Source organism: Leptopilina boulardi, unplaced genomic scaffold (assembly GCF_019393585.1).
Source record: "Leptopilina boulardi isolate dan_hultmark-lab unplaced genomic scaffold, ZJU_Lbou_2.1 LbouV2_368, whole genome shotgun sequence".
Classification (NCBI taxonomy): Eukaryota; Metazoa; Arthropoda; class Insecta; order Hymenoptera; family Figitidae; genus Leptopilina; species Leptopilina boulardi.
Window position 1 is genome coordinate 2,661,444 of NW_026137938.1, and position 22,509 is coordinate 2,683,952.

Here is a 22,509-nt window from a genome sequence, read left to right on the forward strand (position 1 = left end):
TAATGACTCTAATTTACAAATTTTAAATGACAACATGAAAATTTATTTTTTAGAAAGTGAATTTACTATAATTCTTATTACTATTTTCATTATATAATTATTATCAAAAATTTCGATCATACTTGAAAGAATTATTTTTTGGATAAATTGTAATTTCATAGATATTTAATTATAATTAAATATTGTCTCTTAAATTGAAAATTAATATTTTTTTTTTGAAATTGCGTGATAAATGTATAAGTTGTTTTTTAAAATTTAGAAAAAAAGCTCTAATCTGATTAATTGAGTACTAGTAGCAGACGACATTCCTTTGTTCACTATATAGTGCATTATGTGGTGATCAACGACAAGACAAAGAAAATTATTTTTAGAATAGTTTTCAAATATTTTTAAAACAAATAATGCATTTGTTTTTATAAAGTGTTGAAGCAGTTGCTCAATTAATTTGTTTAAATATAAAGTTAATTTTTTCTCAAAGTTCATCTGATTCCAATTGTTTTGTAGAGGTTATGTTTTGTGTTGTGATTGTCGTTGATCACAACACTGACGCCAATTTTTTTTTTTTACACCTTTTTATTCATATAATTTAGTTTTTAAATAAATTTAAAATAATTGTGAATTGAAAATAAATAGTGTAAAATATTTTCATTAAAATGGCGAAGACAAAAACAATAAGTAAAGGCTGTCCTAAGTGTGAACAACAGGTTAACAATTTGATGTTTTATAAATATATATTTTTTATTCTCAAAAATCGTGACTAATAAAATATAATTTGGTTTTAATTTTGTTGAAATAATAAGAATTTTTTTTTTTACAAAATTTAACATTTTTATTAAAAAAAAAAAAATAAAGGTCACATTTGAATAAATTTAATTTAATTTATTTAAAAATTAATAAATTTTTTTTTATAGGTTCCTGTTGCTTGTAAAGCATGTCCATGTGGTCATTCTTTTTTCAATGCACGTCGTAATTCTGTAAAAAGTCCACCAAGTCCAGATAGTGGTACAATGAAAACAAGAAGAACTAATCGAATTAAACGTGAAAAACCAAATTATTATGATGCATTGGAATATGATAAGCAGACAAGAAAAAGCGCAAAGGTAATTTTCAACTAAATTTTATTTTTATTATATTAAATTATTTAAATTAATTTAGTTTCTGATAAATCAGATATGAAAATTTTTTTCGTAAATATCCATTTACTGAATCCAAGATGGAAATTTTATCTAAGAATTATTCTTATTGAAGAATAAATGAAATTAATTTATTTATTCAATAGTAATAGTTAATAATAATAATAATAATAATAATGATAATAGTAATATATTTATTAATTTGTAAATATGTTTGTTATAAAAAAAGGGTTAATAATTTTTAGAGTATTCAAAAGAAAAAAAATTTCATTTTTCTTTGAAAGAAAATTAACATTTAAAAAAAAGTAATTACATATTTATTAAAAATCGAAAAGATTTTACAAATAATTAATTAAAATAATGAATTTATTCAGCTCAGAAGGGCAGTTGAATCCAGTAGTACAGACATTGACTGTAGGCAATTAAATAAAAAACGAAAGCGAAAGGGTAAGGGAAAAGGGAAAGGTGGCGGAAGCAGTGGTGCTGGTGACGATGATGATGAAATGGAAGGCGTCAGTGGATTATCATTAGAGAAACAGCTCACGTGTTCTCTTATTTTACAAGAATTAAATAATAAAATGCAAATTGTCGCTTGGAAACCGACGTAACTATAAAATTTCGTTTTGACTTCACAGAAAATGAAAAGGAAAAAAAAAAAAGAAGAAAATTGTTCACAACACATTTTTCGTGCCATTAAAATATTAACTAACATTTTTTATTAATCAGTGCGGATAAGCAAAAAAAAAAAAAAAGAAAAGAAACTACTTTTAAGAATTTAAAAATATATCTCTTGTAAATATTTTTTTTTACTAATAATGTTAATTTTTAAACTATTTGCGCCAACTGCCAGCCAAATATATTGTATTCGTTTATTATTTATTAAGATAATGAAGAGAGAACAAAAATGCTTTTGAAGTAATTTTTTTTTGGAAATATAATAATTTTCTTTTTTTTTTATTTTTTTGCTTTACATTGAAAAAACATTAGTGGTAAAGTTTAATCAAGATATGAATATTTTGTTTTTATTTATATGACTTGAGGAAAAATTTACAACATTTATTACACAGAAATATTATTTACTGATTTTTATTTATTAAAATTAAAAATCAATACAATATGTATAACAAATAATATATTTATTATATTTTTTGTATTTCGTTTTTCTTTTTTTTACAAAATTTAGAATAATTCTTTTTCTTAATTTTCTATTTCTTGGAAAGTAATGATTTGTAGTAAAATTATTTTTCTTTTCATAATTATTACAATTTTCGTGTAATTTATTATTATTATTATTATTATTATTATTATTATAATTATTATTATTACTACTACTATTATTATTATTGCTATTATTATTATTTTTATTATTATACATGTCTTCCAAGAAGTATTTCGTTGATTATATATATAAGCAGTACAATAAAATTGTACACTTTATTTCTATTGATAACCCAGTTATTAATAAACAATTATTTAAATATTTATTTATTATTTAAATTATTTAAATATTTTTGTTAAATATTAATAATAAAAATTATATTTTCATTGACTTCTCGGATGTTTGTTTATAGAAAAAACAAAAATGATTTTAGTATTATAAAAATAAAAAATTTATAATTATATTATTAAGATTAAAAAGTAAAGGAAATTTAGAAAATATTTAAAGGTGGTATATGAAATACGATAATAATCGCTCTAATTTTTTCAAGAAGAGTATAAAATATTTATTGAATTGAAACTACTGGATCGATTAGATGCAATTAATAAAGAGGAAATTAATTAATTTAATTTAAGAGAAAATTAGTTAATAATTAATAACATTTATAACTTACAAACCTTGGTTGTCCCTTATGTCGTATCCTAATTAAAAAATAACGTGCTCCTAATAATAACTTATCTCTTGTCTGAATGTTTTTTTTTTTTTAAATACAGTAAAATACTTTCAATAAATTAATAATCTTACGTTAATGAATAAAAATTAATATAATTTTAATTTTTAAAGATAAATTTAATTTGTTATCATTTATTTCCCTCGAAGTTGTATAAAGAAACTTTATTTTTTATAAAGTCTGATAAAATCAGATCGATTATTATTTATTGTATTATCACCTATTTTATATAATATAATAATAATAAATAAGCACATAAAGTAAAACTTGATTTTTTCTTAATTATAAAAATAGGAAATTTTAATTTTTAAAACAGTAATTAAATTTAAATAATATCAAAAAGTAATTTTAATAAGAAGAGAATATTTTATATTCTAAAAAAAAGTAAAGAAAAAAATTATCACTAAGTAACAGGATATTTTTTTAAATAAAAAAAAAATATAGTTAATTCAATTTTTTCTAAATAAAATCATTTATTTCAGTGAATTATTTAGTCATTTCATAATAATTTTTCTAAAATTGCTGCAACTTTGGTAAAATATACACATTATAGTTTTAGAAACAATCATAAAAATGTTTGTGAAGCATTGTTGTTGTTTTTTTTAAAAGTATTATTGGATAAATAGTTACGGACATAAACTTTGACAATAACAAAATATAATAATATAGTTAAATAATAATAGTAATAATAATAATAATAGAAATGATAATAATAACTTTTAAATACATGTTACGAAAATGACTAATTGACGGGTTAGTATAATTGAACACTGTCGCAAGTTTTCAATTAAATAATGATAAAAATACTTAAGGCACAGAATGCCATGACAAAATCGCTAAAAAAAAAATTAAAAATTTAATTTCTAACTAAAGTGAATCTATAATACAAATGGATTTTTTTTTTCAAGACACTTTATGTTGCATCAGGCACAATGATTGTAGAAAATGAAAACATTTTTTTATCGCGCTTTCAAACGATTTTTGAAAATTATTTTAATTTCAAAAAAAAAATACTCGTTTCGATTTATAAACGACGTCTAATTGTGTAATTAAAAAAAAAAAAAGAGGAGAAAAAAAATTAAATAACGAGTTCTTTATCACCATTAAAATTTCAAGGTTTTTTTGGTTCCTTGAAAAAGTATATATATATGTTTTTTTTGTCAGTCATTTTTTTTAATAAAGGACCGCACCTTATTTACGCATTTATCCATAAAATTTCTCTTTCGTTTTGGATCCGCTCCAGTTGATAGAGATAATAATGAACCTTGGCCCTTAATCACAGGTTTGTACTCTTGCGAATAATTATCATCGGAATCTAATCCCGCGCCACAGCTTTTGGCTTTTAATAATGTTGATTTTTCATTTTCCACTTTAGACAATTTTTTTTCATTGATTTTGGAATTTTCTGACAATTTTTCCAATCTCTCAATATTATTAATATTTATTTCTAATTGATTTTCTAATTGTTCTGAATTTTTTTTCAAATCAATAATTTCAAATTGATTTGAATTTTTTGAAAATTTATCTAATTCTTCGATATTTTTTGATTTTGGAAAATTTTTCAATTCTTTAGGATTTTTTTCTATATCCATTTTTGTCATTTGATTTAAATTATCATTAGAAATGTTGAAAAATAATTTTTCACTTTTATCCTCGGTGTTATAAATTTTTATTAAATTCGATAAATTCTCTTCATCTTTATTACTTTTATCAATGGCTTTAATATCAGATTTTTGAGTTATACTAAAAGTTCTTCTATTTCGAGGCAAGGGAAAAGGATTTTCATTGGAATTATTTGTAGATTCTAAAATTTCATTTAAACTTTGATTTTTAATATGATATTTAGTATTAATTATTGAATTTTCAATGGCTGTTGAGTTATCATTATTTTTAAGATTTGCAATAATACCATCCTCATCATCAATTAAGCCATCTAAACTTCTTGATCTTGGTCTTGGTAGTGGTTGAGGATTTTTTGCCACAGTTAAAATTACTTTTTTCTCCATTGGATCTAATAATTCGAGTGAACGAGATGAACGTATTGATGGTGATGATGGATGACGTGGTGGACGGCGAGGCATTGGGTTTCCTCCAGGATGTGTGTGAATAAATTTCACTCGAGCTGATGGAGGAAGACTCATCAATCGAACAGATGGAATTGATGATTTTCGTAATCTGAAATCAAATAAATTTTATTTTCTCATTAAAAAAATATTTCAATTTTGTGCAGGAAATGTTTAAGAAAAAAAAAAAAAAAAAAAAAAAAAAAGAGTACAACAAACGTGCTTAAACAAAAATTAAGACATTGAGAAAACAACACCGATTTTTTAGGTTTTTTTCTGGGACTAACCTAATTCTCATTATGTAAATTACATTTCTTAATTCCGGCTGCGAAAAAGAAATAATTAAAAAATGTATCATTCGTTTATAATCGTTTTTGTTTTTTTTTTTTTAAGAATTAATTTAGTAAATTATTTTATGTACCTAACGGGTATTGCTGTGGGCGGGCCATCTAGTCAATCTTTCCCACTGATTGAATCTTTTCCGCTGATTGAATCTTTACCGCTAATTGAATCTTTATCACTTCCTTTGCTTTCATTGCTGTGCATTCGTTGATAACTTGGTGGTTGTCGCATATTTGTACTTCCTGGTGTTCCAGGTGTTGGTAAATCCTTAGAGCCAATACTTCTAGGAAGACCTCCTGATAATTCTGATCGTACTGGTATTTCACCTCGCATAAACCTTTAAAATTTTTTAAATTAATTAATAATAACTTTAAACCCTAGAGATTAAATAATAATTTTATTTCTTCAAAGTAATTTACCTTTCTAATTTGTCTACGCAGGCATCTTGATAATCGTGAATCCAACGAACCCCATTAAAATGACAAACAGCTCTCATATCCTCGGGTAATTCCTCTGGTTCAGGCCAAGCGAAATTATCTATTATAGGAATGATATTGCATTGTGATTGTAGGGCAGCCACAATTTCCTAAATTAAAAAAAAAAAAACTCTTTTATTGATAATCGAGAAAATATTTATAATAAATAATTGTAAATTCTTACCCTATGAACCCAGTCCTTACACTCGGTATCCTGAAAGCATCTTTCAAGTGCCTTTGGTGTTAAAACAAGAAGAAAATGTTTAGCTTGTCGAATACTATGCAGTAGATTATTATCAAATTTACCAGCCTCAAGTCTCTCGACATCAATAAAAACGGAAAATCCCCTTAATTGTAAATGTACTTTAAGAAGACTCGCTAATTGTGATCCATTTGATCTTCGATAACTGACAAAAACATCTAATGATTTATCAGGCGATTCACTTTCATAGGAATTAAATTGATTGTGTTGCATATTTTTAATAGCATCCAATATTCGTAATCTATGAATACTATTTGAAATTCCACATTCAGTGATTAATTGATCTTCATTAAGATTTTTTATTGAATCCTTATCAACGCCGGCATTTAACATACTGTATGTATATATTGAAAATTCTTGACCCATTGACTGTAGAAAACTGCTAAGATTACCCGTATCTCGACTACTATAGTCAGCCATTTTTTTTAAATTTTGCAATTCACGTGTAAATCGTCGTCTTCTAATTCCATTCGTTAAGCCAATGTCTTCTTTTAAATTATCCTCGGTTAATTGTAATAATAAATCACCATCAACTCGACTATCAACAAAATTCATTGCCAATTCTTCAAAACCAATTTGTTTCACCCATTCCATTACATCTTTTGTCGACCATAATGGTACTTGTTGACTTAATTTATGTGGAACTTCCTCGCCAATTAATCGTAATGCTTGTGCCGCATATTTTGATGCTATTGCATTTGGTGAGCTAGCAACTTTTTTTAATGGTTCAATTGCACCAATTGCACGAAATATTTCTGTTTTTGCCTGTTGCTTTTTAATACCTGCCTCCATACAAAAATGAAATGCCGCAAGATTTCTTGCCTCCTCACGTTTTGAACTTAATACTGGCACAAGTCGTTGAAGCCAATTTTTACTTTGACCATGTGCATGTGCAAGATTTGATTTTGCAAATTCATATGGATTATGCGATGTTACAAATGGTTCAACAAGATCAAGTGTACCTGATGAAAGTACAGCTGCTTCAATTTCATTATTGGCAACAAGTACAGCAATTGCAAGACACGCATAATATTTAATATTATCATCATTATGAAATGCCAATGGAAATAGCCACATTGGAACTTTTCGTTTAATCATTGCCTCTTGATTTTCGGCACCTCCATAAAGTGATAAATTTGCCAATGCACCGGCACAATGTCTTAATGTTTCAACATCATTTTTTCGACATTCAAAAAGAACGGCATCAAGACCACCGAGTCTCACTACATCACTGCATGTACCTTCGCTATGCTTAAAAAGATGTTCCAATATTCCAGTACCAACACGTGAATGATCTACTGAATTAGCATTTTTTGTACAAACACAAGCAACATTAACAACTTTCTCCAATCCATTTTGCACCACATGAGCACGATTCTCAGTGGTTAAACATTGTTCGAGTAATTGGGCTGATGAAAATTGTAGATCCTCATCGCTTGCAATACAATTTGACATGAGAATATCTAAACCGCCTTTATTGCGTAGTGCATTACATAAAGAATAGCCTAATTCATGTCCATGAGTTGGAACAGCCCATGCTTTGCGAATAATTTCATTGACACGATTTAATAAAAGTGGCGCTTTACCACTTGCACTAACCTCATCAGTTTTCAGTCGTTGCACAAATGTATCGAGAAATCCAGAATATTTTTTTATTGCCGTATCAACATCTTGGGGATTTGAATTTGTGCATAGTAAATCGAGATCATCTAATGGCAATGATAAAAGTTCATCGTCATTATAACGTATACCATTCATTATTTGATTCACTGCACTCGCTGCGCTTATCATTGACGATTTGGATGTGACATTTTTTGAATTGTACGATATACTTGATTGTGATGTGGCAGCAACAACTTTCTCGTGATTAAATACACCCGATGATGTTACTGTTTGTCGTTGCTGTTGGGCAGCCATTGCTTTCTGTAAAGAAATAATTTTTCACTTTTTAGATTGTGTTCTTTGATTTTCATTTAATTTAATTTTATTCTATATTTGTTTAAAATAACCCTCATTTCAGATAGTATGTAAGCTTGCAGCAACCTTGCCGCGCAATATTGCCAAGCATGCACGGCAAGTTTGCCGCAAACTTTAAATGTCCCACCTAAACCAAGCTTGCATGGTAAGCTTGCCGAAAGATTTGCAGTGTAAGGTTACTGCAAGATTGCACAGTAAGATTATTGCAAGATTGCTCAGTAAGCTTGCACAGTAAGCTTGTCGCAAGGTTGGTGCAAGGTTGCCAAATAACCTTGCCAATCAGTACAGAAGGTTGCAGCAAACTTGCAGCAAGTTTGCTCGGCAACTTTATGACAACCTTGCACTAAACTTGCCACAAGCTTACCGTGCAAGCTTACTATGCAATCTTTCGGTAAGCTTACCATGCAAGCTTGGGTTAGGTGGGACATTTTAAGCTTGTGGCAAGCTTGCCATGCAAGGTTGGCAATATTGCGTGGCAAGCTTGCCTCAAGGTCAGCAATATTGCGTGGCAAGCTTGCCTCATGGTTGGCAATATTGTGTGGCAAGCTTGCCGTGCAAGGTTGGCAATATTTTGTGGTAAGCTTGCCGTGCAAGGTTGTCAATATTTTGTGGTAAGCTTGCCGTGCAAGGTTGTCAATATTTTGTGGCAAGCTTGCCGTGCAAGGTTGGCAACGGTTGACAATATTGCGTAGCAAGCTTGCCTCAAGGTTTGCAATATTTTGTAGTAAGCTTGCGTTGCAAGGTTGGCAATATTGCGTAGCAAGCTTGCCTCAAGGTTGGCAATATTTTGTGGTAAGCTTGCGTTGCAAGGTGAATTATTAACTAATTTTTATAAAACATTAAAATTTGTGGTAATTTCCCATGATTTAATTTTATAGCCACTGATTGAATTTCATTAAAAAAATAGCATTTTTGGTATATAAAAACAAATAAAATTATTTCAAAGTCGTCAATGTGATTTTAAAATTACGTAACTTTATACCTGCACCCCAAGCTGTTTACATTAATATTTACAAAGAGTACCTTCAGCCAAAGGTCATAAAATCCAAAGATAATTAAATCAGTTGCAAATTGTGTATTGACCTGTTTAGACGTGCTTAACGGGAGTGAACAATTTTTTTTATAATTTTAAAATCAAAATTGTGTTTAGACGTGCTTAACGGGAGTGGAAAATTTTATAATTTTAAAATCAAAATTTGCCTGTGTATTTCTTTTATCGTTATTTTTTTTTTGTTTTGTTTTTTATGTTTTCAGATTTGAAGTCAATTGCTTTGGAAGTGCTCGAATTTTTTAATCCGTGAACTTAAAAGAGTGTTTTATTTTTTTAGAAAAAATTTTTTGTTTCGGGAGTGTTCGAAATTCTTAAAATCGCGATCGTTTAAATTAAAAAAAAAAGTATTTTTGTATTTAAACGTGGTTTTAGGGAGTGTTCACAAAAATTGCAAGTATTTCCATAGTAGATTACAACGTCCGTATTAAAGGATTCATCAATTGCAGATAAGGTAAGATATTTATTTTTTACAATAATTTACATGCAATTTTTTTTCTACAAAACATTTAAAAATATTACATTAATTTTTATTAGAATTAGTACCATTAAATCGCGCGAAATCATTGTTTAAACAGCATTATAATCACTCTCGCTAAATCTGAATAAGTATGAAATTTCACTTATTTTGATTTAGAGAGAACAATATTTATATTTAAAGTACTTTTAAATTTATATTAAATCCTAGGATTTAAGTTACCATTATTGTTTAAAAATACTCGAAAAAACGTGAATGTAAATAGTTATTTTACTTCATTGAGTTAAAAACATTTTAATCTTTTTTTTTTTTTGGTTAGCCTTAAATTTTAGGGTTTAAATTTTACGCCTTTGGACTAAATATTTTACTTCTTTGGGTTTAATAAACCCTATAGGTAAATTCAGGCCTCGGATTATACGACTTTTTCGAGTATTTCCGACTTTTTTTCAAAAATACGAATTTTTTCGATTTATTTCAATAAAATGCGAATATTTCGACTTTTTTTTTATATTTTTAAAACAAAAAAATTTGTAAATAAAATATATTTTTTTAAGTATAAAATGCAGATCTTCAGATTTTCTTTTTTTCAATTATTTAACAAATTTTTCACTAATTTCACAATTATTTTTAATAATTTTAATGAAATTCATCACAAATTCAATTATTTCAAATTATTTTTCAATTAAAATTTTTATAAAAATTTAACAATTGTTTATAATTTTAAAAAAATATTAAATAAAATTACCAAAAATTTTTAATTCAAAATCACAAATCAATTTAATATCAAATAAAATTCAATTATTTTCAAAAATTTCAATTTAAAATCAAATAAAAGTCAATTATTTTTAAAAATTTTAATTTAAAATTAATTATTATCAAAATTTTCAATCAAAAATCAATTAAAATTAAATTATTATTATCCAAAATTTCAATTAAAGTTCAATTATTTCACAAAATAATTGGAAAAATTCAATTATTTTCAAAATTTTAAATTCAAAATCAACTAGAATTCAATTATTTTCCAAAATTCCAATTTAAAATCAAAAAAATTCAATTATTTTTAAAAATTTCAATTCAAAATTAATTATTATCAAAATTTTCAATCAAAAACCAACTAAAATTGAATTATTATCCAAAATTTCAATTGAAATTCAATTATTTTCCAAATTTTCAATTCAAAATCAACTAAAATTGAATTATTATCCACAATTTCAATTATTTTCAAAAATTTTAATTTAAAAGCTTCTAAAATTTTTTTTTTTTTTTGAAATTTTTTGAAATTTTACAATTTCAATTATAACTCTAAGGAAATTCAATTATCTGAAACCATTTTTCAATTAAAAATGGTTTTCAAATTATTGTATTTTTGTCCGCAATTTCTAATAAATTTTTTATTGAAATCATCAAAAATTTTTAATTAAAAAATCACTTGAAGTTCAATTAATTTCAAAAATCTTAATTGTAAATCTTTGAATATTTAATTACATTTAAAAAATGTTATCTAAAATTCTTTGATAAATTATTTTTAGTTCTGTAAAATTTAATATTATTGTCTGAAAATTAACAAAATCTTTTGAAATTCAATTATTTCTAAAAATTTCAACTTTAACCCTTCCAAAAGTATTATTATTTAAAAAAAAAAGATTTATTTAAAAATCTGTAAAATATTTTAGTTAAAATAAAAAAAATCGACTTTTTTTTTAAATATAAATCGACTAAAACGACTTTTTTTGTGTCGATCCGAGGCCTGTAAATTGATATTTTCCTTCTTTTGGGTTAAATATAAACTCTAAATTTAAAATAGTTTTTTTTTTATTGTTTAATAGAAGTTAGAATTTTTTATTTAAATTTTACCTTTTCTGTGCTAAATGAATCGCTCTGCAATTTCATGGTAGACGCTGCCATATTATTGCTTTCCTGATGTGAAAGATCGCCGGCTTTCAAGCTCCTTTGCTCCTGTAATAAAAAAAAATTATTATAGATTTAAAAAAAAAATTGTGTTATAAAAAACAGAAAATAATTTTTAAAAAAAACCACAAAATCGCGCACATAATTTAAAGTTTTAAAAATTCCGGCTCTTGATCTCGACATATTTTAAACTAAATATCGAAACACACAATACGTGTAAAAGCTTCTTTGTAAAACTCATTTGTTTAATCTCTGTGGACACTTGGGTGTTTGCTATTGGCGATTAAAGAGAATTAGTGGCATACCGAAGGTCTAATTATGGCTTGCGTGCAAACGACACTAATTGACGTTTGAGACGATACGCAATGAATTGAAAATTTACTGCGTGTGTTTGTTTGTCTGCCGAGATTGTTTATCAAAAATGAACAATTACATTATTCTCGGAAGATAAATTCACTGACCCTTCATTTTTTTTTTCTTCCATTCTTGGAATTTTGTCTCACTAATTATTTGTCTCACTAAAAAATAATTTTGTCACACAATATAAATGAATATTTTTGCTTTTTTTTCGGACACCGAAATTCGACTAAATACATACATTATTGTAAAAAAAAAAAAAAAACTGACGATTGGTGGAGGTTGATCGAAAAATATTTGAACGTGAAATTTCATCACCGATATTGATAGTTCTGAGGAGTAAAAAATATTCTTTCCGAATGCCTTCTCGAATTTACGCGTTTCCCTAAGAACTGACGTATTTTTTCTAAATTTAATTCCCAACATTCGATGATGATGTCGCCGTTTCAATTCTCTACTTGATTATTTGAATTCGAGAATTATCTATTGTCTTTCTTTTCTCTTTTATATTATATGTTCAAGTGAAAATCGCGTAAGACTTATCAACTTAGGGTTTATAAAAATAGCAAAGAATATCACGAGGTCAAATTTTTTCTATATAAAAAAATAATATTTTAATAAAAATAATTTAAATAAAATATTTAAATATTTTATTAAATGTAAATGTAAAACAATGAATAATACTTTAATAATAAAAAAAAATAAATAAACATCTGTCTCAATTCAAAATTATATATATCTTGATTAATAAATCAGTTAAGATAAAATTTAAATTCAATAATTATTAATTAAAAAAATTATAAACTATATAATATTTAATACACAATTTAATATATTTAATTAATATTAATTATTAATAAATGAAATTAACAAAAACAAATTGTGATAAAAGTTTAATAGAAATTATTCGCACTAACGATGCAAAACTTTTACAAAAAAAAAGAAATCAATAACTTTGAATAATTTAAAATGTTTGTAACAAAATTCAGAATACAAAATCGTGAAGAAAAGGTGTTTTTTTTTTTTTTTATTTTTAGGCCGAACATTAAATTAATCGTAAACAAATCGACGTCATTGAATGGCTTTTTTGAGGAAAAATACTGATTTCAATAACATTTATAATTAACGTTTATATTGTCCACTTTTTTAGACGTTAATGGCAGTTTTAATTTTACGATTTTTTTTTCTTTTATATTTTATTGCAAAATATTTTTGTCATTGACTATCAGTCAAAATTATATATTAGTTTCTTTTTTTTTTTTTTTATGTCAATTGCCAAGTTTTTGAAAAGTTTTTCTCAGAATGTGTGCCAAAAGAATAATAAGCAAACAGTGCAAGATTTCCAATGAGCAATATTTATTTAAATCACTTTTATGTGAATTTCAAAATTTCAATTTTAGAATTTTCAGAAAATGACATTTTTTTTCATTTCATTTGAATTTTCTTTAATTATTATTTTTATTAAAATTTTGAAGGGATGAATTTAAAAAAAAAATTTAATTTCGAAATTTAAATATATTAAAATAGAAATTAAAAATATAAAAAAATGTTTCTGATTTTAAAATGTGTTTCATTTTATCTTTAATGATAATAGTGATTTAATTTTCTTTTTTTTTTGCAATAAAAAAAAAAATATTACTTACAGTACTTTTTTCTCGAAATAATCCACGACGAACTGGCCACGGGGCACTCATATTACAGTTTTTCAAAAATAATTTATATCAATTTTTTTCATTTTTGTTTTTATAGAAAAAAAATTTATTATTTATTAAAAAAATTTTTCGCTAAAAAAAAATTAATAAGTTTTCGAAATAATGGAATGTTTTCTTTCTTTCTTTCTTTTTTTTTTTTTAAAATCAAAGAAAGCGACTTGCATGTCGCATGGTCAGTGAATTTTGAAAGCACTTCTTATACTAATCTCAGTTCAACTTCCGTCTATTTTGTTAAGCCCCACTAGCTGAGATTCTTGGGAGTTTAATTTTGTCATGTTTGCTATAGAGTGCAATATTCCATTTGTAAGTCATGACATAATATGAAACATATTTAACAAATCAGTTTATGTTTTTTATTTTTATATTCATTTTTTTTTCTTGAAATAATTGATTTAATTTAATATTTCTCAATAAAATTTTGCCCTTTTTTTTTGTCTAAATTAAAATTTTTTTTTATTTTCTTTATTTTATATAAAAATATAATTTTAAAAATGATAATTTCTCAAAAATTTTTATGTTTTATCAGTATTTTTCAACTTCTTCGCCAGAAATCAAGGCAAAAAAAAAAAAATGAATTTAAATGAAGAAGAAAAGTCTTACATTGTATCTAAATAGGATATTAACATTTAACATCGATAGCTACATTGAGAATTGCAAGTGCAAAGCTATTTGCGCACTTGTAGCAAGTACTCGTGACCTTGACACCCTTCAAGTGCGGATCATTATCAGTGAAGAAAAATAATATGCGCAGTTTCAGCATATATAATAAATAGAAGATTGCATAATTTTAAATTATTACATATATCAGTGAAAAGATGAGAAAAAACTTTCATCATTTTAAGAATGAAAAAAAAAAAAAAAAAATTCGAATTTTATTGCCAGAAAGCAATAGCAGCAGTGCGAAAAATTGATGAATAAAAAAGAAACGCGAAACGCGAGAAGCTTGTCTGCAATGTAGATAATTTTTTTTTTGCAAAAAATACGAAAATACCATTGTTACAACTGGTACTAAAGCCTTGGTGATATTGTCCTCGATTTGTCTACGATTTGAAAATTTATTGTCAACAGTTGGATGAAAATTTCGTGTTTTAAAAATTGGTAACACACCCCTTATGATTCTCGAGAGTTGAGGGCCCATGGCACACTACAAAATGAACTAGCTTTGCCTTTGGAAAAACAGAACTAGCCCCTATATCGACCCAGGTCACTGGGTGGTTGCCATAATACTATATACATGTTGATAACGTGACTCATTTTTGTTATATAGACTATACACGATCAACCCCCTCTACGTTTTTCCTCGTAATTATTAAAAAAAAAAATGTTTCACTTTAGATAAATGATAAAAATAATATTAAAATAAATTGTTAATGCATAATTGGTTAATTAAAAATTTAATGGTAAAGAAAAGATAAATAGTAATTAAAAAAAATTGAAATTCGTTTTTTTACTCTCTAAATCTGAATTAGTAAAAATGTTTACTAATTGAAATTAGTGACTCACTTTTTGCTTTAGAATTAGTTAAATTTTACTAATTGTTAGTAACAGTTACTAATAATTAGTAAAATTTTACTAATGCAGAAGCAAAAAGTGAGTCACTAATTCAAATTAGTAAACATTTTTACTAATTCAGATTTAGAGAGTAAACACATTAGTGTAAATTCGTCAAAATTATCCATAAATATGTTTCTTCTCTTTTGTGGTTAGAATGATAGCATATCGGGTTTAAATTCTCCCGCTAAATTACATAATTTCTTTCAAAATAATTCGAATTATTGTTGAATTAAAATTAAAGACTAAGAGTCACGCAAAATTATTTTAAAAAAAAGAAATTTCGTTCAAATATAAATAAAAACTTGATTATAAAAAATGAAAAATTTAATTTATCAATTTTGAAAAATTAATTTAAAAATGTCTTTATGAGTGAAAATTTGAAAATTTCTCTTCTTTAACAAAAAATTTCAATTATCTTTTTTTAATAAAAAAAAAAAAAATTATAATTAATATTTAGAAAATTACAATTATTTTTACATTTTTTTTTTTTTTTTTTTTTTTTTTTTTGTACACTTGATAATAAAAATCTACATAGTGGAATTTCAACTTGCAAGGCTGATTGCGATTGAAAAAATTATTGACTACTAATTTAAAACAAAAAAAAAAAAAAAATCGTGGGTTGAAGGTCTATCCATTCATAAAATCGTCAAATCATTGTCAATGTCATGTATCTATATATAAAAAACGTAATTTTTAATAAGAAGTTAATTATAACATGAAACTATTTAAAAAAAAAATTTTTTTTCAAATATTTTTCGAAGTAATATAACTTACTCTCGCAGCAGCGACGCTTTTTTCAGCAGAAACCCCATCAATTTCAACACGTGCCCTTGCAGCGCTTGCTGCGCTTTGTTCCTTATATGATACATCACCAGCTTGAACTGCTCTCATTTCAGCTGTGTTAGCAATCGCTTTTTCCGCACTAAAACCATCTGTGACGACCTGAAAAATAACAAGAAACGTTATCATATTTCTACTTTATCAATCAAATAAAAGATTTCTATCTTTTATATTTGTATACACTTATATATATATATATATATATATATATATATATATATATATATATATATATATATATATATATATATATATATATATATATATATATATATATATATATATATATATATATATATATATATATATACATGTTTAATATTCTCAAAGCTTTATTTATGATGCATTATATTTTGCAAATTAATTTGATCAGATTTCAATGATATTTGGTTGATTTAATGAAAAAAGTACTTTATTCTTTAAATTTCACTAATAATTTGTCATTTTAATTGTTATCTTTTTTAATTTTTTTTCGGTTTCGTAGCTCAGGACCGAAAACCTTATAATTTCGCTTAGGCGTCCGTCCGTCCATCATACACTCGTACTACGATTGCTATGGTAACAGGTACCATAGCAACCGTTTCCACAGCTACCGTTTCCATAGTAACCGTTTCTATATCAACCGTTATCATAGCAACGTTTCCATAGCAGCCGTTATCATAGAAACCGTTACTATGGCAACAGTTACTATGGAAACCGTTAGTTACTATGGCAAGAGTTACTATGGCAACAGTTACTACGGAAACCGTTAGTTACTATGGCATTAGTTACTATGGCATTAGTTACTATGGCAACAGTTACTATAGCAACAGTTACTATGGAAACCGTTACTATAGAAACCGTTAGTTACTATTGCAACAGTTACTATGGCAACAGTTATTATGGAAACAGTTACTATGGAAACCGTTAGTTACTATGGCAACAGTTACTATGGAAACCGTTACTAAGGATTTTTTATCCTTAGCAACGGCTGCTATGGATTTAGTGGTACATTGAGAAAAATATCCTATTGAATCAATAGAATTTCTGTCAATATATAAAAATTATTGATTCAGAAGCATATTCTGTAGAATCTATCAAATATTTTACAAATTTTATAGCATATGCTTTTGAATCAATAAGTTTTATATACCTTTGGCAGAAATGCTGTTGATTCAATAGCATATTTTTCTCAGTGTATATTCAATAAAGTTTTTTTTTTTTTTACATTTATTTACATCCGAAATTCCAAAATAACCGGTTTTAAATTTGTTTTTTTTTCATTTAGAGTATTATAACTCGATGAATTTGAATATTTTTATGAATGGAAGTGTAACTTGGCTGTTTGCCATTGAAATTTTGGAAAACTAAACAATTTCGAAAGAAGAAGCTTTCATTAATTTTCACTCTAGAGAGAGAGAGAGAGAGAGAGAGAGAGAGAGAGAGAGTAGAACATATTCAATGAAATTTGTTTTTGCTAAATAAACTAACACAAATTCTAAAGAAGTAATTTTTCGTTTATATGAGAATTCATCTTTCATGTTTATTTGTACATTATATAAAATCATAAACTTAAAATTTTAACTATTGACATTGTAGAAATATTATAATAGAGACAATAAATGCATTTAAAGGTTTAAGGTTATTTTGAATCCAAGATGGATTATATATTTAACTGAAAAAAAGTATCATTCAAACCCTAGGTTTTTTTAAAGGCTATTTTTAACTTAAAGAAGTAAAATAACTATGTTTAAACACAAAGATTTAAGAATAGTTTTCAAGTATAAAACCCTTTTATGAATTTTTTTTAAAACCTAATAACCCAAAAGAATAAAGTAATTATATTTAAACCCTATAAAAATTAATATACTTTTTAAGACTATTTATGACCCAAAGGAATAAAATAAGTATTTGGGTTCAAGTCTTCTTCTTTTTTTTTTAAACTTTTATAGTTATTTAAACCCTTAATTGTTTAGGCAATAATTACCTTTGTTTTCGAGGCGCTCGTCATTTTTTTCTGCTCAAATTTCATTGTTTCTTGACCGCTTGTTAAACTTGGCATATTAGTGATATTTAACGGTGGACTTATACTGTGAAGATTATTTAGAGATGTGAGTTGTGATGGTGATCCTGTAATTGAAACAGTACCAGTAACAGGTGGTGGTGTGTCAGGATCTGGAAATGTTACCAAAGGCTCTGTGAGGTCTCCCTCCTCAGTTCCATTTCCATCCCTAGAAAACAAGAGAGATCACATTTAATTATTTATGAAATTTATCAAAAAAAAAAAAATATGAACATAAATTTAACAAATTTTTACAATATTTTTTATATAAATAAATAATTTTTATAGTAAATTTTTAAAATTAGAAAAAAAAATAAATTGTGATCACTCTTTAACTCACCGATCGACAAGATTTTCCATACTATTACGCAGTCTGTGCGAGAAATTTGTTGAGATATTTCTCATTTCGGCCATACCCTGTTGAATTTCTTGGAGATTTTTTTTCACACAACTTGTTTTCATTTCACTCGATGAGGAGGTGAGAATCCTCTGCGAGGATTTAGCCACCCTACTCGTACTACTCGTGGTGGTTGTACTCGAACTACTGCTCTGGCTCTGATTTGTCAGCATCTGTCGGACCAAATATATTTTCAGTTCTCTCTCTCTCTCTATCTCTTTTACTCTATTTAAAATTCTCTAAAAGATGAGTCAGAATTTTAAGTCAGAGATATACTATATAGTTTCAACTAGCTCATAAAATGACGTTTAAACATACTTTTACTCTCCTCGCGCACATCATCATCAACTAAATATCGCAAAATACGAAATTTTTGAACAAATGCCAATATGTAATATGTATTCAATTCACAACGACAAATCGTTATCAAACTATATATTTGCTTTTATAAGGCATGTTAATAATTGAAAATTTTTTAATTTAAAAAAAGAAACATATGGAATTTCAAAAAAATTAAACCTGTATTAACAATGATAAAATATATAAATGAGAAATATGACCAAAGTTAAATGCGTCCGTCCGTCCGTCGTACACCATAGAAACAGATTCGTAATTTCGATAAGGGTAAAAAATTGCTCAAATTTTTTTAGGGTTTCGTGGCCCAGGGCCAAAAGCTTTAAAGTTACGCTTTAGCGTCCGTCCGTTCGTCGTACATAGTAACCGTTTCCATAGTAACAGTTACTATGGCATTAGTTACTATGGCATTAGTTACTATGGCATTAGTTACTATGGCATTAGTTACTATGGCATTAGTTACTATGGCATTAGTTACTATGGCATTAGTTACTATGGCATTAGTTACTATGGCATTAGTTACTATGGCATTAGTTACTATGGCATTAGTTACTATGGCATTAGTTACTATGGCATTAGTTACTATGGCATTAGTTACTATGGCATTAGTTACTATGGCATTAGTTACTATGGCATTAGTTACTATGGCATTAGTTACTATGGCATTAGTTACTATGGCATTAGTTACTATGGCATTAGTTACTATGGCATTAGTTACTATGGCATTAGTTACTATGGCATTAGTTACTATGGCATTAGTTACTATGGCATTAGTTACTATGGCATTAGTTACTATGGCATTAGTTACTATGGCATTAGTTACTATGGCATTAGTTACTATGGCATTAGTTACTATGGCATTAGTTACTATGGCATTAGTTACTATGGCATTAGTTACTATGGCATTAGTTACTATGGCATTAGTTACTATGGCATTAGTTACTATGGCATTAGTTACTATGGCATTAGTTACTATGGCATTAGTTACTATGGCATTAGTTACTATGGCATTAGTTACTATGGCATTAGTTACTATGGCATTAGTTACTATGGCATTAGTTACTATGGCATTAGTTACTATTTTTTTACTGCGAAAACTCGTGAGAGAATTGGAGAGTATGAATAATATAAAAAAAATTTCAAAGACTAAGATCTCAAATTCGTTAATTACAGGAAATAATCAAGTATCCTAATTATAATGACTAATGATATTCGCTGCACTAACAGGACAATAAATCTTTCTTAAAGACGGATTAATGGTTCTATTAAAAAACTATAAATGGAACTGTACATTTAAAACAACTCTTGATTCTCTTGATGAATATCAGTGAATAAGAGACGAAAAATCATTACGTAATTAAATAAAAAATGAACGTAATTTTAATTTAACCGCGAATTGTCCGAAATTTGATTAAAATTTATTCGCAATTAGAAATTTTGTCAAAATAAAAATTCGGACTTATTTTATTTTTTTTTTTTTTGAGAGAGAAATTATAAAAATCATCACCGGGAGTAGAAAAATAAATTTACCTGTGACGATGATGTGACTTGTGGATGGTGAGTTACATGTGTCCTTCCACCAATTAAATTATTTTTTTTCTGAAAATTTTCCATAACGGCGTGCATATCTCCATTTTCACCCCCCTCCGCCGGGAAATCTGACATCTGTTAAAACAGAAATAAAAATACTATAAATTCGATTTAAAAAAAAAAGAATAATTAATTTCTATATCATTTTATCAAAAAAAGATTACAAAGAATTTAATTTTTAAATAAATTTATTAAACAAATGAAAAAAAAAAGAAAATAAATTGTATCTCCCTAAAGTCAAAAAAGACTACTTTACTCCCTAGAGATTAAAAAGGCCATTTAACTATCGCTATGATTAAAATAATAGGGTAAATTTTAAATGGATATTTTTCAAATTATATTATTATATCGAAATTTGAAACTTAAGTGTTTATAGATAACAACATGTTAAATTATATATACCATCAGTTTAAGAATGATTTAGAAAAGTTGTCGTTTAAAAAAATTTTGGGTTAGGTTTTAATTGAGGAAGTCTTCAATTATGTTTCTTTGACTCGGGCGTGTGCACTTCTAACATACAATAGCTCATTTACAATCGCAATATACACAACTAAAGTTTCACAATTATGTTGAGAAAAAGACGCCTGTTTAATAAAACAGGTGCGCCCACGCGCAGTATAGAAGCTATAAAATTTCGTACCCGGATCCTGTCGGAAAGAACTTAAGAATTGCGTGAATAAAACTTATAATTAATTCAATTATAGAAAAATACCAAATACCCTTAAAATTTTAATAATATTATTGACCAATACATATATCAAGTTATCGAATATGAAATATGAGAAATAGAAATACCCATTATGATTCGTATATTTTCAATTTTTTGTAATATATAAGTAACGATTAATTTTTTGACGTGACAATGTCAACCTAAACCCTCCAAGGTTTAGGGAGTCAGTTTAAATTTAATTTTAATTTCAAATTAATTTCAAAATTATTGAATTTTTTACAATTATATATCAATGCATTGAATTTAATGTATCAAATATCAATGTCTTGTGATAATTATATATTAAAATATTTTTTTTTAAATAAGTACAATGAGCTGACAAACAGTGACTTCTCAGTTCTCATATAATGATTTCTCCGAAGAAGCTAAAATTGGTATAAAAAGTTGTAATTTAAATGCTTTCATATTGATTTGAAAAGCTTTCATATATATAGTATCATCTCTGTGTGTGAGAACTTTTATTTTAAATAACGCACTACAATAAATCCCATATATTTTTTAATTATCTCAAGTATGTTGCGGAAACATTTGAATAATAGTTTTGAGAAATGAAAAAAAAATCCCTTAAAGAATTTTTGACTAAAAATTCGAGTTATTAAAATGAGATTTATTATCATCATCAATGTCGATAATCTTGTTTGAAATGTCTGCTTTAAATTAACATTGAAATTTCATAATAAATTTATTATATCCACTTATCGTTTTTCAAACGTTTATATTTATCAAAACAAGTTTTTGATGTCTTGCAAGTTGTATTCGTTTATTTTTCTAAAAAAAAAAAAAAATTCAATTTTTTCAGTATTAAGGAATTATCGATTGAAAATTTAGATCTGATAAAGAGATTATTAAAATCAATTATTTTCCAAAGATTGAAAAACAGATCTCTTTTTAGCTCTAGGTTCAAAAAAAAAAAAATTTTACTCCCTAAGGTTAAAAGGAATAATTTTACTCTCTATCTATATCTTTTAAAAATATTTTTCTAGACATTTTCAATTTTTAAAACTGACAGCAAATTCGTAATCCAAAAACTTTCGATTAGCTATTTTCAAAAGCTGAACTCTTCATTAGGATTTCTGTGAAAACTAATTCTTCAATTAACCTAAACCTTCAATCTCCACTTTGAATCATTTAAGTCTGATAAGATGATAAGGCAAATTACTCCTATGATATATTCGTGTTCCTACTGGAAACTTTTTGAAGGATTCTTTATTGGTCTTCTAAGATCCTATATCAAGGAGGATCCTTTAAGATAACTTGTAGATAACCTTTGCGAAATGATGAAATTGCTCTTATAAGTTACTGTAGGATTTTTGGCACCCTGTTTAAAAAAAATTTTTTAATTCCTTTAGAAGTACCAA

At 26.1% G+C, this 22,509-nt stretch overlaps 2 protein-coding genes and 1 long non-coding RNA gene across 9 annotated transcripts in view; 2 read left to right on the forward strand and 1 right to left on the reverse strand.

The window, feature by feature from the left end:
- Window positions 1-283: 283 nt before the first annotated feature.
- On the forward strand, window positions 284-2,286 carry LOC127287366 (UPF0547 protein C16orf87-like). Its single transcript, XM_051314253.1, has 3 exons — window positions 284-704; window positions 912-1,100; window positions 1,508-2,286. The coding sequence occupies exons 1-3, from the start codon at window positions 654-656 to the stop codon at window positions 1,739-1,741; spliced, it is 474 nt and encodes a 157-aa protein (XP_051170210.1). The 5' UTR covers window positions 284-653; the 3' UTR covers window positions 1,742-2,286.
- Window positions 2,287-3,470: 1,184 nt separating this feature from the next.
- Window positions 3,471-22,509, reverse strand: part of LOC127287364 (NAD(+) hydrolase sarm1) — a 65,094-nt gene continuing 46,055 nt past the window's right edge. For 6 of the 7 annotated variants that reach the window (XM_051314247.1, XM_051314246.1, XM_051314251.1 and 3 more), the window contains 9 exons: window positions 20,362-20,496; window positions 18,421-18,650; window positions 18,006-18,249; window positions 15,974-16,141; window positions 11,523-11,624; window positions 6,088-8,088; window positions 5,847-6,013; window positions 5,507-5,764; window positions 3,471-5,197 (listed from right to left, as the gene is read on the reverse strand). In XM_051314247.1, the coding sequence (XP_051170204.1) occupies window positions 5,539-5,764; window positions 5,847-6,013; window positions 6,088-8,088; window positions 11,523-11,624; window positions 15,974-16,141; window positions 18,006-18,249; window positions 18,421-18,650; window positions 20,362-20,496 (3,273 nt within the window). In that variant the 3' untranslated portion in view covers window positions 3,471-5,197; window positions 5,507-5,538. Of the gene's footprint in view, window positions 5,198-5,372; window positions 5,411-5,506; window positions 5,765-5,846; window positions 6,014-6,087; window positions 8,089-11,522; window positions 11,625-15,973; window positions 16,142-18,005; window positions 18,250-18,420; window positions 18,651-20,361; window positions 20,497-22,509 lie in introns of all 7 variants that reach the window. The other variant, XR_007843870.1, reaches the window with a different exon arrangement.
- The window catches only part of LOC127287367 (uncharacterized), a 66,275-nt gene continuing 51,871 nt past the window's right edge, over window positions 8,106-22,509 (forward strand). The window contains exon 1 of the long non-coding RNA XR_007843871.1: window positions 8,106-9,644. This is a non-coding gene — a long non-coding RNA (uncharacterized LOC127287367). The remainder of the gene's footprint in view (window positions 9,645-22,509) is intronic.